This window comes from Leucoraja erinacea, chromosome 29 (assembly GCF_028641065.1).
Source record: "Leucoraja erinacea ecotype New England chromosome 29, Leri_hhj_1, whole genome shotgun sequence".
Lineage (NCBI taxonomy): Eukaryota > Metazoa > Chordata > Chondrichthyes > Rajiformes > Rajidae > Leucoraja > Leucoraja erinaceus.
Genome location: NC_073405.1, coordinates 17,601,528 through 17,616,509, shown reverse-complemented (window position 1 = coordinate 17,616,509; position 14,982 = coordinate 17,601,528). Strand labels below are relative to the sequence as shown.

The following is a 14,982-nucleotide window of genomic DNA, read 5'->3' as shown; positions in this document are numbered from 1 at the left end:
ATTTGCCATGGGCATCCCATACTAGTTTCTAAAATCAACAATTTAGCAGTAATCTAATTTCAGAAGCATTCAGTTTAAAAAACACATTCAATGCTAATATCCTCACCCCAAAATAATTTTTGCATAGATCTCTTTAATAGTCCTGGTCTCCCTCTTCCGTAGAATTTCAGCATCATACCAGAATCCTCGCTCTTTAGGTTCATCCGGATTATAGTTCACCATCGCCACATGTCCAACATGCAGTTGATGCCATTGCAAGACTGTCCTCGCTCGCGGCCTGATATCTTTCCATCGCAATTGTACAACACCATTTTCAGGGTAACTTGGCAGTCAAACAAAAAAATTTCAATGTTACAAATTTAACATTAAGCAATGAATATATATGTGTATCAGTTTAAGACAAATTTACGTGACAGCAGTTAACGTACAGACATTTGCCCTAACAGGGGTGAAGTCGTTTTAATCACCTTATTAGATTGAGGAAAAAGTACTACACTTCTTATCCCTTCAATCATCTCCACAACTTCTTAAATTTCTCTGGGGTTTTCAAACTGTTTTTTCAATTTGCAGGAAAATGCATAATTTTTTAAGTTAGATGGAATGTCTCCAAATTGTGACACAAAGGCATTCTATTTGACTACATCTTAATTCCACCATTTTTGTCACATAATGCAAATAAAGTCAAATAGAGAAGTTTGGATTACATTTCTCCTTCCCCCAGTTAATATTCAAATAGCAAGCAAAAATGTATTCCTAAAATTACGTAACACGTCCAAATTAAAGGGTTAAGTCCATTAAATGGCCTATTTACATACTCTTCATATTTAATGTGATAAATCACATCTTCATTGGCAATCTTGGTTTCGGTAGTTTTGCTTGAATGTGCAGATTCTTCACCCACAGCTTTGCTTGCACTTCCATCCTGCGTCACATTGATAACCACTGCTTCAAACCAAGCACCCATGTGCATGTCCCGGGCATCAATCAATTCATTTATCTAAAAAAAAGACAATAATTCAAAATGTTTTCCTATTCCATAGTATTTGACTTCCTCTAACATCAGCAAGGTAGCAAGCCATTATACTGAAGATAAGAATTTCAAGACTTATACACAATGAAACGGGTCAAACAATATGACAAACATTCAAGTCTCTCCAATATCAAAATGCATATTAAAACATCTCAGGAACAGCACAGCAGAAAAATCATGTTTGATTATATTTGTAATAATCTTGGATGATGCCTAATCTTTGTGCAATGAACCATACACAATTTGCAAAAGCAAATTGCAAGGAAATAAAAGGTTTGGCAGCAATCACATTGTATGGAGATTCCAGACTTCAAATCCCCAACTTTTGACACCAATAAAATTGAAACAACATCATTTGGGGATACATTTACGCGTGCAACAAAGGGTTTAAATTATACACACCAGCAATGACAAAACCAAAATGTTTTCATTATCACCAATAACTTAATTCCCATTATTCATTCTGGTTGATTTTCCAGAACTGGGAGTCAATGGCAAGCCCAGCATATATTATTCATTCACAATTCCCCTCAAGATGGTAGGAGTGAGCCACTTTCATAAAACACGGCGGTCTGGGGGAGTGATACCAGCCAGTAGGTAAACCTATGAAGTGCATTGAAAGGCTGGTCATGGCTCAAATCAACTCCAGCCTTCCAGAATGCCTTGATCCACTGTAATTTGCTTATCGCCAGATGTCTACAGCAGACTCCATGTCCCTGGACCCACACTCATGCCTGGATTATCTGGATAACTGACACCCATGTCAGAATCCTATTTATTGACTATAGCTCTGCACAAAAAACACCATAATTCCAACCAAACTTCTCAACCGAAGACTCAGCAACTCCCCCACAACAGGATCAATTTCCTAACCCATAGATCCCAATAAGTGAAGATAGGTGACAAAACATCCTCTGCAAATATTCTCAACACTGGAATTATGCAAGTGCATTCTCAGTCCCCTATTATACTCTCATGACTCCATTTGCAGATGACACCAGCATAGTGGCCCAAATCTCAAGTAATTATAATATCGAGTAAAGAAAGGAAATTGAAAACCAAGTAGAGTGGTGTTATTAACCCCTCCTACAATTACAGCAAAAAAAGAAGTTGGTCATCAACTTCAAGAAGTGGGTGGAGTATATGACCCATTCCGTAACAATCATGGTTGGCCAATTGTTCTGCCCAAAGCTGCTAGAAATTTTTGATCACAGCCCTGTCCATCATGCAAACAAACCCCATCCCCCTCAAATCGACACAATATTTTCTTACCACTGCTACAGGAAAGCACTAAAAATCTCAAAGACCCCCCCCAAACTCCGGTCATTCTTCACTCATCTCCCATCAGGCAACGGTGAGGAAAAGAATATCAACTGGAATTCAATGACAAATGTGAGATGCTGCACGACATGCAAACAAGGGTAGCCCCTGCTGTAGAATAGAGTGGATCTAGCAGTACAATTGCATTGCTCCATAAAAGTAGCGATTCAGGTGGACATGCTAGTGAAGGCGGGAGACATGCTTGCCTTCAAATGGAATGGGTAGAGTACAAAAGCTGGCATATCATGATAGAACGGTTCAAGTCAATGGTGAGACCACACTTATGTGTACTGTGCATCACTAACTGATTGGCATAGCAATCCAATGCTCACCTTGTATAAGCCAAACCCTGGGTCAACAAGGTCAGAATGTCCTGAAGTTACAGCTTGGCTTTCCAGCTCCATAGCAGCCTCACCATTATTAGAACTCTTATCTGATTCACTCTGTGCAGATCCACATCCGGAATCTGTGTCAGACAGCTCTGCCTCTTTTTCTTTTCTGGTTTTGCCCTTCTGTTCAACTTGATCAACCTGGCGAATAAGTAGCTGGATTATGTCATTTAGCCCCACATTATAGTCAAAAAGTGAATGATCATCTTCCATCTGAAAAAAAAAAGGACAATAAAGTTAGACAGCTGCTAAAGAACCATCTGCATGAATATATGCTAGCTAAATCTAGTGGTAGTTTTTGTTTGATGATTATCAACAAACTGTGGTCATAATACAGAAATCAAAAAAGAAAAAACATTTCACCCACTTTTAATTTGAAAATGCAATTGCTCTGCAGAAATACTGGCCCTCCCCACCCAAATAATAACATAATCTTAAAATGCAAGGAGAGAAAGACACCACAGCACAACATCTTAAATATATACGTTAATACACACAGCTCGATCAATTAATTCAATTAATCTGGATTTTACAGTGAATCAGCAACAGCAAGGGTGAAACCACCCGTCATAAAAACCCTTGCTTCACTGTGCAATTCAAGTTGCAAGGAAACTAGGAGTTTAAATATACGTTCATTAAGCAATGTAGAATTAACAGGAACAAAAAAGAAAGTCATGGAGTAACTCTGGGTCAGGCAACATCTCTGCGGAACATGGATAGATGTTTTGCGTGGCGACCCTTTGGGGTCAGTTTGCAGAAAGGTCCCAACCCAAAATGTTGCCTATCCACATTCTTCAGAGATGTTGCCTGATTTGAGTTACTCCTGCACTATGTGTCTTTTTTGTAAACCAGCACCTGCAGTTCCTTGTGTCTCCAAAATTACTGCAAAATTACCGGATTGAATTAAAGATCTGTTTGATGTGAAGAAAATCAGTCACCCATTATGCAACTTCAGATTGGTAATTTCAAATAGTCCAGCAAGCCATTCACATTGTCATACAGTGGTCGAACGCTCTTCAGCCCAACTTGCCCACACCGACTACAAATATCCATAAAAAGACAATTAAAAACGACTGGCATTGACTGGATTTGCCATTTGACAATGCAAATTTTTTAATGGTCTTTATGTCAGTTAGACAGTCACTAGATTGGAAGAGCGGGCCAACATACAAGTGAAGCAACAGCCCAACAGTTAAAACCCCATGTAATCCCAGGATATGTGGCCAGTTCCACCAGCCATAAGACCCATTTTAGATTTAGCCTTGTTTAAAAAATTGGACTGCAATTATCTTGAATAAACTATAGGCATAAAAAGCTGGAGTAAACCAGTGGGTCAGGCAGAATCTCTGAGAAAATTAATAGGTGGCATTTCGGGTAGAGAAACTAAAGTTGTGCAGAATTAGACTACTTCATAATGCATGCTGCTTTGTAATCAAATTCAATCGACTCCATAGCCTTTTATTGTAAAAAGGCTGATGTGTAAAATTGAAAGTTATCTGAATCATGCAAGATTACTTTTCCCTATTGGTACAAAGACTTTAAAAGGCAACTTTACTTTATACTGAAAAGGGTCTTGTCTTTATGCTGAATCCCTCAGAGTATTTCTTCCCCCTCTTTTAACCAGGTGTCCCCAGCTACTCCCCACCCATACAATAGTCCCTCCTCCTCATGTCCCGTCCCCCCCCTCCTCTCTGAACACCCACCATCCCTCAACTGCGCCTCCAGCTACTCACCTACCCTCCTCCGACCCTAACCCCCACCCATGTTATGTCTTCACAATCCTCCCCGATCTCCCCCTTTCCGATACGGAAAGGACTGTTCTAAGCAGAGGCCTCACTTTAGTTTCCCTCCGCCCCCACCTCAACGAGTTCCAGGTCCAGCACGACGTAGAGCTTTTACGTCGCCTCCATGCCTTTTTCTATAAGAAGGAGTCCTCACCACCCAGTGAAGACCCCTTCTCCCATCTCCACCGGTCCCCCTAATATCGTAGTCGCTGCCTCAAAAAGGCTGGCAGCATCATCAAGGACCCACATCATCCTGCCCACACACTCATCTCCCCGCTACCTTCAGGTAGAAGGTAGAGGAGTCTGAAGACTGCAACGTCCAGGTTCAGAAATAGCTGCTTACCCACAGCCATCAGGCTATTAAACTCAACCTAATCAAATCTCTGAACATTAATAGTCCATTACCTGTTTATTTGCACTTTATCTGCTTATTTATTGATGTGTGTATATATTTATATAATGGTATATGGACACACTGATATGTTCTGTATTCATGCCTACTATATTCTGTTGTACTGAAGCAAAGCAAGAATTTCATTGTCCTATCTGGGACACATGACAGTAAACTCTCGACTTGACTCTTGGACTCCCCCGGATGGCCCTCTACCCTCTTGAACTTTTTTATTTCCAACTGCCGGCGTGACATCAACTACCTCAACTTTTCCACTAACCTCTCCCCAACTTTAATCTCACACGCCATTTCAGATTTAATTACTTCCAGCTGTTTGCCCTCCAAAGCCTCCAACCTTATCGTTCCACAGCTCAGCATGGCCCGATTTTATCTTCTCCCCAGAATCCACAAACAGAACTGCCATGGCAGACCCATTGTTTCTGCTTGTTCATGTCCCACTGAATTAATTTCCACACACCTCCACTCCATCCTGTCCCCCAGTCCAATCTCTCCCTACCTATGTCCAAGAGACCTCATACGCCCTTCGTCTCTTCAAAAACGTCAGTTTTCCAGGCCCCCACTACCCCATCTTTACTATGGATGTTCAGTCACTCTGCACCTCCATCCCCCACCAGGTAGGTCTTAAAGCCCTCCATTTCTTCCTCGACCGTAGAACCAACCATTTTCCGTTCACTAACTCTCCTCCGCCTAGCAGAGCTGGTCCTTACTTCTCATTCGACTCCTCCCACTTCCTCCAAATCCAAGGCGTAGCTATGGGCACTCGCATGGGCCCCAGCTATGCCTGCCTCTTTGTAGGGTATGTCAAATAATCACTGTTCCAGTCATACACTGGCGCTGTCCCCGAACTCTACCGCCGCTACATTGATGACTGCGTCGGTGCTACCTTCTGCACCCATGTAGAACTCAATGACGTCATTAACTTTACTAGTAATTTCCATCCTGCACTCAAATTCACTTGGACCATCTCAGACATCTCCCTATCTTTTCTTGATCTTACCGTCTCCAACAGAAGACAAACTATCAACTGACATCTATTACAAACCCACCAACTCCCATAGCTATCTAGACTACACTTATTCCCACCTAGCTTCTTGCAAAGACTCTATCCCCTACTCCCAATTCCTGTCTACACAGCATCTGCGCCCAAGATGAGGTGTTCCATACCAGGTCATCAGAGATATCCTAATTCTTTAGGGAACAGGGGTTTCCCCCTTTCATTATAGATGGGACCCCCACGAGGGTCTCCTCGATATCCCCGCAGCTCTTCCTTGCCCCATTCGTAACCGTCAAGCGAGTCCCAATTGTCCTCACCTACCACCCCATCAGCCACCATATACAGCACATAATCCTCCAACCTTTTCGCCACCTGCAACTGGATCCCACTACTAGCCACATCTTCCCATCCCTTTCCGCAGAGACCTTCCTTTCCCACCGAAACCACCCACTCCCTAGGTAATTTCCCCTGCAACCGACAGAGAAGCAACATCTGTCCCTAAACATCCCCCGAGGACCCCGACAATCTTTTCAGGTGTGGCAGAGGTTCACTTGCACCCCCTCCAACCTCATCCACTGGTGTGGACTCCTGTATATCGGAGAGACCAAGTGCAGGCTCGGCAATCATTTCCACCAATCTGCCTGAACATACCTGATCTCTTGGTTGATTGACACCAACTCCCCTCCCATTACCACACTGACCTTTCTGCCCAGGGCCTCCTCCATTGTCCATTTTATCTGTTTGCTTTGTTGCTACCTTCTCTCTTCTACCAACAATCTATTCTACATTTTCATTAATCCCCATTCCCTTTGTCCTCTTTACACACCTTATCTGTGAAACACCCACTCCCAACATCAGCCTGAAGAAGGGTCTCGACCCAAAATGTCACCCATTCCATCTCTCCAGAGATGCCGCCTGTCCCACTGAGTTACTCCAGCATTTTGTGTCTATCCTGTGCCATTCCCATCATGCTGGTTTGGTGCTACAGGATTTGAAAGGTTAACAAGATGCCCCAGTTGAAACCAGGTGATTTTAGCTTTGAATAAACAGTCCAACGCAAGATCCCCATGAGAAAAAGTAAAGAACAATGATAAAAGCCAACAAAAGTTAAAAGAAAAACTCTCTTACGAGGCTACGCTGAGTGTCTCTCGTGTTTGCTGTATTCAGAAGGGAATTAACAATTGCCACCTCTTAGCTATTAGTTTAGAATGTTTTATTATTCCTGCCAGCACGTTTATCAAGCATTTGATTATAGAGAAATTATGTCTGGAGTCACAGAATTTCCAACCCTAGGTTCAGTGACCTCCATAATGTTTGGGCCACTTTTATACATTTTGGTTTCTCCATGTAGAAATTACACCTGTGTTTATACATAGTCCCCCCCCCCCCCCCCCCCCCCCCCCCCCCCCCCCCCCCCCCCCCCCATTTAGGGCACCATAATGTTTGGGACACATGATTCACAGCCGATTGTAATTGCTCAGGTGTGTTTAATTGCCTCGTTAATGCAGTGATGAGAGAGCTCTCAGCACCTAGTCTTTCCATTGACTTTGGAAACTTTTATTGGTTTATCAACATGAGGACCAAAGTTGTGCCAATAAAAGTCAAAGGAGCCATTATGAGACTGAGAAACAAGAATAAAACGGTTAGAGACATCAGCCAAAACTTAGGCTTACCAAAATCAACTATTTGGAACATCATTAAGAAGAAAGAGAGCACTGATGAGCTTACTAATCGCAAAGGAACTGGCAGGCCAAGGAAGACCTCTGCAGCTGATGACAGATAAATTCGCTCTATAATAAAGAAAAATCCCCAAACACTTGTCTGACATATCAGAAACACTCTTCAGGAATCAGGTGTGGATTTGTCAATGATCACTGTCCGCAGACAATTTCAGGACCAGAAATACATGGGAGACACAAGTCAAGTCAAGTCAAGTTTATTCATCACATACACATACGAGATGTGCAGTGAAATGAAAAGTGGCAATGCTCGCGGACTTTGTGCAAAAAGACGGACAAACAACCAAGCAAACAGAATCACATATTATTTTACATATTAAATATTGTGGGCAGAAGAAAAAAGGGGAAAAAAACCACTTAAAAACCAGATGGTAATATTTCCGGACAAGATGCTTTCCATAGCCGCTGAGTAGAAGCACTGGAGGATCCTCGGAGACACTCTGAATTTCCTCAATTGCCTGAGGTGGTAAAGTCGCTGCCTTGGCTTACTCACAAGTGCTGCGGCGTGTGATGTCCATGTCATATCCTCAGAGGTGTGGACTCCCAGATATTTAAAACAGCTCACCCTATCCACAGTATCCCCATTTATCCTCAATGGTGTGTACGTCCGCAGATGATGTGCCCTCCTAAAGTCCACGATCAGCTCCTTAGTTTTTTAGATGTTCAAGAGGAGGCTGTTGTCCTGACACCAGAGTGCCAGATCAGCCATCTCCTCCCGGTAGGCCTTCTCATCGTTGTCTGAGATCAGGGCCACCACCACAAACCACTGGTTAACCGCAAAAATAGGATGGCCAGGTTTGCCAAGAAGAACTCAAAACAGCAACCACAGTTCTGGAAAAAATGGCTTGTGGACAGATGAGACGAAGATTAACTTATATCAGACTGATGGCAAGAGCAAAGTATGGAGGAGAGAAGGAACTGCCCAAGATCCAAAGCATACCACCTCATCTGTGAAACACTGTGGTGGGGGTGTTATGGCCTGTATGGCTGATGAAGGTACTGGCTCACTTATCTTCATTGATGATACAACTGCTGATGGTAGTAGTATAATAAACTCTGAAGGGTATAGACACATCCTATCTGCTCAAGTTCAAACAAATGCCCCAAAACTCATTGGCTGGCGGTTCATTCTACAGCAAGACAATGATCCCAAACATACTGCTAAAGCAACAAAAGAGTTTTTCAAAGCTAAAAACGGTCAATTTTTGGGTGAGCGTCAACCATCCGATCTGAACCCAATTGCGCATGCCTTTTATATGCTGAAGAGAAAACTGAGGGGGACAAGCATAAGTTAAAGATGGCTGCAATAGGGGGGTTGCACGCAAGGTCACTGGGTCACAGGGCTTGACGCACGGAGCCGCTCAATCCATCTGGAGGACATCGCAGCTTCCGGTATATGTTGTTAATGCACGAAACGCGTACTTTCCCGCCTGTTAAAAACCACCAAAATGTTGAATTTTTGCGCTGTAATAAATTGTGGAAATCGCGGTAAGCGTGAGAGACATGTATCCAACTTCAGAATTCCAAAAGTGAAGGTATAGAGAAGCGAGAGCTGAAGGGACAACAACAGCTAAAGTGCTTGGCGAACATTGGCTGTGCAAATATCGAAATTGAAAATATTGGGAATTATTGCATTTGCTCACTGCGTTTCATCAACTATGGCATTGTTTGTGTTTTTTCGTGATTCCTTTGGTATCTAAAAAGTCTCAGAAGTGATAAATCTGGCTGTAAATTTTGCTTCAGAGGCATTTTCTTTTTGTATGTAAAAACCTACTTGAGAACCATGGGCAATTTTAAAATTTTACAGCCAGATTTATCACTTCTGAAACTTTTTAGATGCCAAAGGAATCAAGAAAAAACACAAATAATGCCGTACTGTGATGCAGTGAGCAATCGGCCAATGTTCATCAAACACTTTGGCTGTTATTGTCCCTTCAGCTCTCGCTTCTATCTACCGTAATTTCTCCCCACTTTTGGAATTCTGAAGTAGGCTAAATGTCTCTTGCGCTTATCCCGATTTCCATAATTATTTACAGCACAAAAATCGACAATTCCGGCAGGTTTTAACGGGCCCTCTACGCTGGAAACAATGGTCAGTGCTTACTTGCAGTTCATCGTGTGTACTCCAGTTAGTATAGTGTAGCAACAGTACGGGCATGGGTCATGACCCGACTGCCGTACAACCTCCCTATATAGGCCCTATACAGAGAAGATGGTGATGTCCATGAATCGCAGACTTCAAGCAGCCATTGTGTGCAAAGGACATGCAACAAAATAGTAAACATGACTACTTTCATTTACATTACATTGCTGATATATATAGATGTAGATAAACACTGCTGTAATTTCTACATGGTGAAACCAAAATGTATAAAAGTGGCCTTTATTAAAATCTAACATTGTGCACATTACAATGTTCAAATTGTGGAGTACAGAGGCAAATAAATAGATGGGTCTTTGTCCCAAACATTATGGAGAGCACTGTGTATAGCATAGCGATGACAACCAAGTACCTAAGCCAATCGAGGCCTAAACAGTAAAAGTAATAATCAGGCCCCACCTTTCCGAAACCAAAATTACACAAACGGCAATATTTTGGTGAAAGGGATAGAATAGCAGAGAGGTGAAAAAAATGAAACTGATTGCCCATTTAGGCGAACTTCCATGTTGTTGAATTTCTTCTCCAAGCGGCGCTCAAACCCAATAATCCTTTCTACCGTAAAAAGATGGCGCACGAACAAAATCTCAAGAATTAATGTATACTAAAATATATTCTTATTCAGTAATGTCTATGCTAACTGTCCGATTGTAAACAATTATATCGGAGATCTCTTGGTATACGTGTTGTGTTACGACAAAAAATACTTTCCGGAGTGGCGCCAACTGAAAGTAATACTTTCCACTGTGTTGTAAGGAACTGCAGATGCTGGTTTAAACCGAAGATAGACATAAAAAGCTGGAGTAATTCAGCGGGTCCGACCGCATCTCTATAGAAAGGAATAGCTGACGTTTCAGGTCGAGACACTTCTTCAGTCAGGGGAAAGGGAAACGAGAGATATCGACGGTGATATAGAACAACTGAATGAAATATGCAAAAAAGTAACGATGATAAAGGAAATAAATTGTTAGCTACGGGCAAGGTGAAACTAGTTATAACAGTGAAACTACTACAATGACGGAGAGAGAGGGGATGTAATTGTTACTTAAAATTCTTGTATTTTGGAGTAAAAATAAATCCTTTAACAAAAATAAGTCAGTGCGGTCAGTCTAAGCGGTGAAATGCATTCATAGTGCAACAAGCGAATGAATTGGAATAAGCTGTAACCGGATACAGGACACTTAGCGCCTTTTTGTTCAGCCAACCCCTCCCGCGCAACTTTCCCCGATAGGAGAGCGTCGGGCTGTTTGATCGACAGGCGAAGTAGCCAAGCAGAAAGAGGACAACTGGACACTAGCCCAGCGGCCGCAGCCCTCCGGCCAATGTAAACGCGATAAGGGCAAGGCGAGTTTCCTCGTGTAAACACGACGCCTCTGAAAAGTAGTTGCAAGAAACCACAAAGTTCAAAACCACGTACAATTTAGTTAATGGTGGAACGGGACGGCGGAGAGCTAACGATCAGCGATGGGTCAACATCTCCCGCTTAAAACAATGACTGATGCCCTCCACAAGCGGCCACCATCACGGGGCGGGCGGGGGGGCAAAGCCCCTGTCGCCATCTCCGTTGTAAGTTATCCGGCGTTAACTTGCCCCATACATATTGCCTTTTCCGCTGGCAGAACCCCTTGCCTCAGAAAGTCTGTCGTTGTCTTTGTTTTCCGAACCATATTCATTGGTAATCCCGAAAGGTAAAGGCGCTCCAATCCCTCCGTCACCTTCCCTCCCTCCCTCCATTCATCCACCTCCCCACACCTTAAGTGAAAGCCGCTGTCTCTCCCTCGCGGTCCCTCACACAAAAGTACCTGTTTTCCACGGTAGAAAAGCCGTTGGCGATCGGCCTCCACCGCGAACGCCTCTCGGATCTTTTCCCTCAACTCCTGCACGGGGGTCAGTTTGGAGAGTCCATCGATGTGCCGGGTCTCCTTGCCGTCCATCGTCCGCACCTGGATCCACATTTTTCACTGGCTCGTAAAATACCCAAGCGATGTTTCGAGAATGGACGCGGCGGGTCTATCCCTTCTCCGTCTCCTCACTCACTATCGAGGGGAAGGAGGAGGCAGGGGAAGAGGGTAAAAAAAGTTTCGCGCGAATTCGACTTTTCTTTTTGAACCCTCCTCCTCCACCGCGCGCGCGCGAACCGCCCAGTTCAAAATCGCGCCCTCCCGCCCATTGCAGTGCGCGCGCATCGCCCAGTTCAAATTCGCTGTCTCCCGCCTATTGCAGCGCGCGCGCGCACGCGACTATCCCGCCCCCCATTGGCCCGGGCGCGAGAGCAGAACGCGCGTGCGCGTGGAGAGAGAAAAAAAATTCCGCTCAGTGCGTTCGGGCGATTGCGTCACCGCGTACACAGGGAGCTCAGGGTTTTCCGGGGAAAAGTATCTGCTCCTCGGCAGCAAAGCGCGAACGAAATATCACGAGATTGTGGGCAGTAAAGCTGGTGCAGATTGACTAATAAAACATTGGGCATTAAATACGAATTGAGAATTAAATGCTTAATTTAAAAAAAACATGGGCGAACGCTAACAAAAAAGTAAAACATAATTTCGTGTGAGTTTTAAAAAACGACATTCCTGATTTAGCGCCAAAAATCTCTGGTTACTTTACTGCTTTGGCGGGGAATGTAACTTCCTGGTGAGTCAGGTACTGAGCCGTCTCTCCAGCCCTGTTCCCAGAGTTTCCCGGCAGCGTTTATACTTTTGATGCATTTACCATCAAATAAATTTGGGCTATTGGATGATGAAGAAGTATTATAGCCCTGCAGGGCGGGTTATTTCCCTACAAATTACAGCTGCTACGTGTTTCAACCTCCTCCGAACTGAATTCCAAAGTCGAACATAGTTTCTTTCGCATCAGTTTAAATCCAAGCCCTAAATTATTGATTCCTCAATGCAGTTGAGAATAAATCCTTTCCACTTTGACCAAGCACCCCACTTGCAAATAATCCATCCCAGTGTATGCAATTTTTTCCCAGTTAAAATGTCCACACCTGGCAACATATTTGTAAAAAGCAACCACAGATGCTGGTTTACACCGAAGATAGACACAAAATGCTGGAGTAACTCAGCGGGACATGCAACATACCTGGATAGAAGGAATGGGTGACGTTTCTGGTCGAGACCAGCATGAGAGTCAGGGGAAAGGGAGCCAGAGATATGGAAGGATAAGGTGTGAAAACGGAAAATCAAAGGGAACGAAGCTCAAGGAAAATGCTTGTAAATATTCGTAAATCTGTCTTCGTTGGTACTAACACGAGAAAAGTATGGTCCAAATCAATAAAAACTTCTGATGTTGGAAATATCTTAATTGACACTTGATTTATTAAAATTATTATTAATTCTGTTTTTGTCCACAGATGCTGTCTGACATGACTATTTCTACTTTCATGTGACTTTATAGTCTATAGTTCCTCCTTAATATTCTTATCTTTGTCCATATACGTTCTATTTCTCAACACAGTATCCTACCATTTATTCCCTCAAAACATAACCTCACACATATATTCTGATCTGACTTGCTGCCCACTCACCCACCCAATGGCTGCATTTAGCTGCTGTTATACCATGTAATCCATTTTGCTGAATGCTCTTACGGTTTCTCTCAGGATGTAAAACTAGTCCTAAGTCAGTGGCAACCAGAGAGCAGGTTTCTATGGCCTGGATCTGTAAATAACGTGTATAAAAGATGAAATGTGTATAAAACAAATTTTTGTGTGATAGCTAATGGAAATGTAGATGGGTCAACATTATGAACACTGCCAGGAAATTTTGGGAATGTGCTTTGAGTCACTTAACATCTGGGAAGTGGCTCAGTCTCTGACTAACAGGAAAGTTACATTTCTCACCGAACAGCAATCTAATCACCGAAAAATCAGGACCATCATGAAATCATCAATATTAGGTCTGCTCTGATGTTCTTTATCTTGTTGCTGCTGTTGAAGGCATGTTTTGTTGTTTTAGTCAACTGGTATTCAGAACATTTAAAAATAATTAAAAGTTAAAATATCATTGTAAATTAAATTAAACCATGGTAAATTAACCACAAACATAAGAATAAAGTGATTAAAAAGAACAAAACACTTTTCCAGAACTTTATTTTTAATGAAAATTCATGTTGATGAATGTGGTCATGGCTGGTGTAAAGCTGAGGTTCTAACTACAACAAAGGAGTGAATATCCAATGTTCACAGAAGTTTAGAAACAAAGAAAGTAGGGGTAGACCAAATAGTAACTATGACTCTGGTTTCCACAGGCAAAGCATATTATACTATTTTTGAGGACACAAGGGGTGATGCATTTCAGTGAGGATAAAAGTGGAATGTGATGTTTGACTCTTTAAACATTGTAACATGGTATAAGAGTAATCAGTGTTAGTGAAGCTTGGATGCTCTTGTGGCTAAATAAAAAGAGCTGTTTTTCAGATCTGCAAGGTTGAAAATCTCACTGCAGATGAACTGGTTGTTTTTCACTTCATTTCTGGGAATTCATTGTTGAAAAAAAGTAATAGGCTTGAAGAAAATGCCATCAAACAAGTCAGGAATTTAATTTCTGCAATGGTGTTTAGGCACATAGAGACGTTTGTTAAATTACTCTACATTCAGACATTTTTGGACTACAGAGCAACTTTTATTTTGAAGACACGCATACAATTTTTGAATCCCTTAAGTGCCACTTCCTATCATGTCCTAACCAACCATCGTTCCTTATACCTATACTCTTGAGAAGTTCCATGCTGCCTTTTTTAGGAATGAAAAAAAAGTGAAAGGTACACTTAAACAAATCATGTTCAATGGCTTTTAGTTTTGCCTGTATTACACTTCCTAAAATCAAATGTTAATATGAAACACATCATGGAGAAAATTGTGGCTAATTCTGACCTGGTTTTCAGCAATGAGTTGAATATCCCCCTTAAAACCAAATAACGCAACTTCCCTTTGGTATTAGGATTTTAACGAGAGGGAACACTTAGGTTAAATTAATTAATGGGTAGTTTTTCAAGTTATTTGAAGACGTTTTATTTGCCATCAAGTCAAATAAATTGGCAGACTATACATTGAGTAAAAAAAATGAAACATTTGTCACTGAGTTGTTGGTCACTCGATGACAACTTGATCAGAGGAGCGAGGCACGATGATGAAATATTTGGTTATGCAGAAAATT

At 42.3% G+C, this 14,982-nt stretch overlaps 1 protein-coding gene across 1 annotated transcript in view; it reads right to left on the bottom strand.

The window, feature by feature from the left end:
* uhrf1 (ubiquitin-like with PHD and ring finger domains 1) overlaps window positions 1-11,975 on the bottom strand; it is a 30,438-nt gene extending 18,463 nt beyond the window's left edge. The window contains exons 1-4 of the mRNA XM_055658798.1: window positions 11,629-11,975; window positions 2,683-2,952; window positions 816-997; window positions 107-322 (exon numbers count right to left, since the gene is read on the bottom strand). Coding sequence (XP_055514773.1) covers window positions 107-322; window positions 816-997; window positions 2,683-2,952; window positions 11,629-11,781 — 821 coding nt within the window. The 5' untranslated portion in view covers window positions 11,782-11,975. The remainder of the gene's footprint in view (window positions 1-106; window positions 323-815; window positions 998-2,682; window positions 2,953-11,628) is intronic.
* Window positions 11,976-14,982: the final 3,007 nt, after the last annotated feature.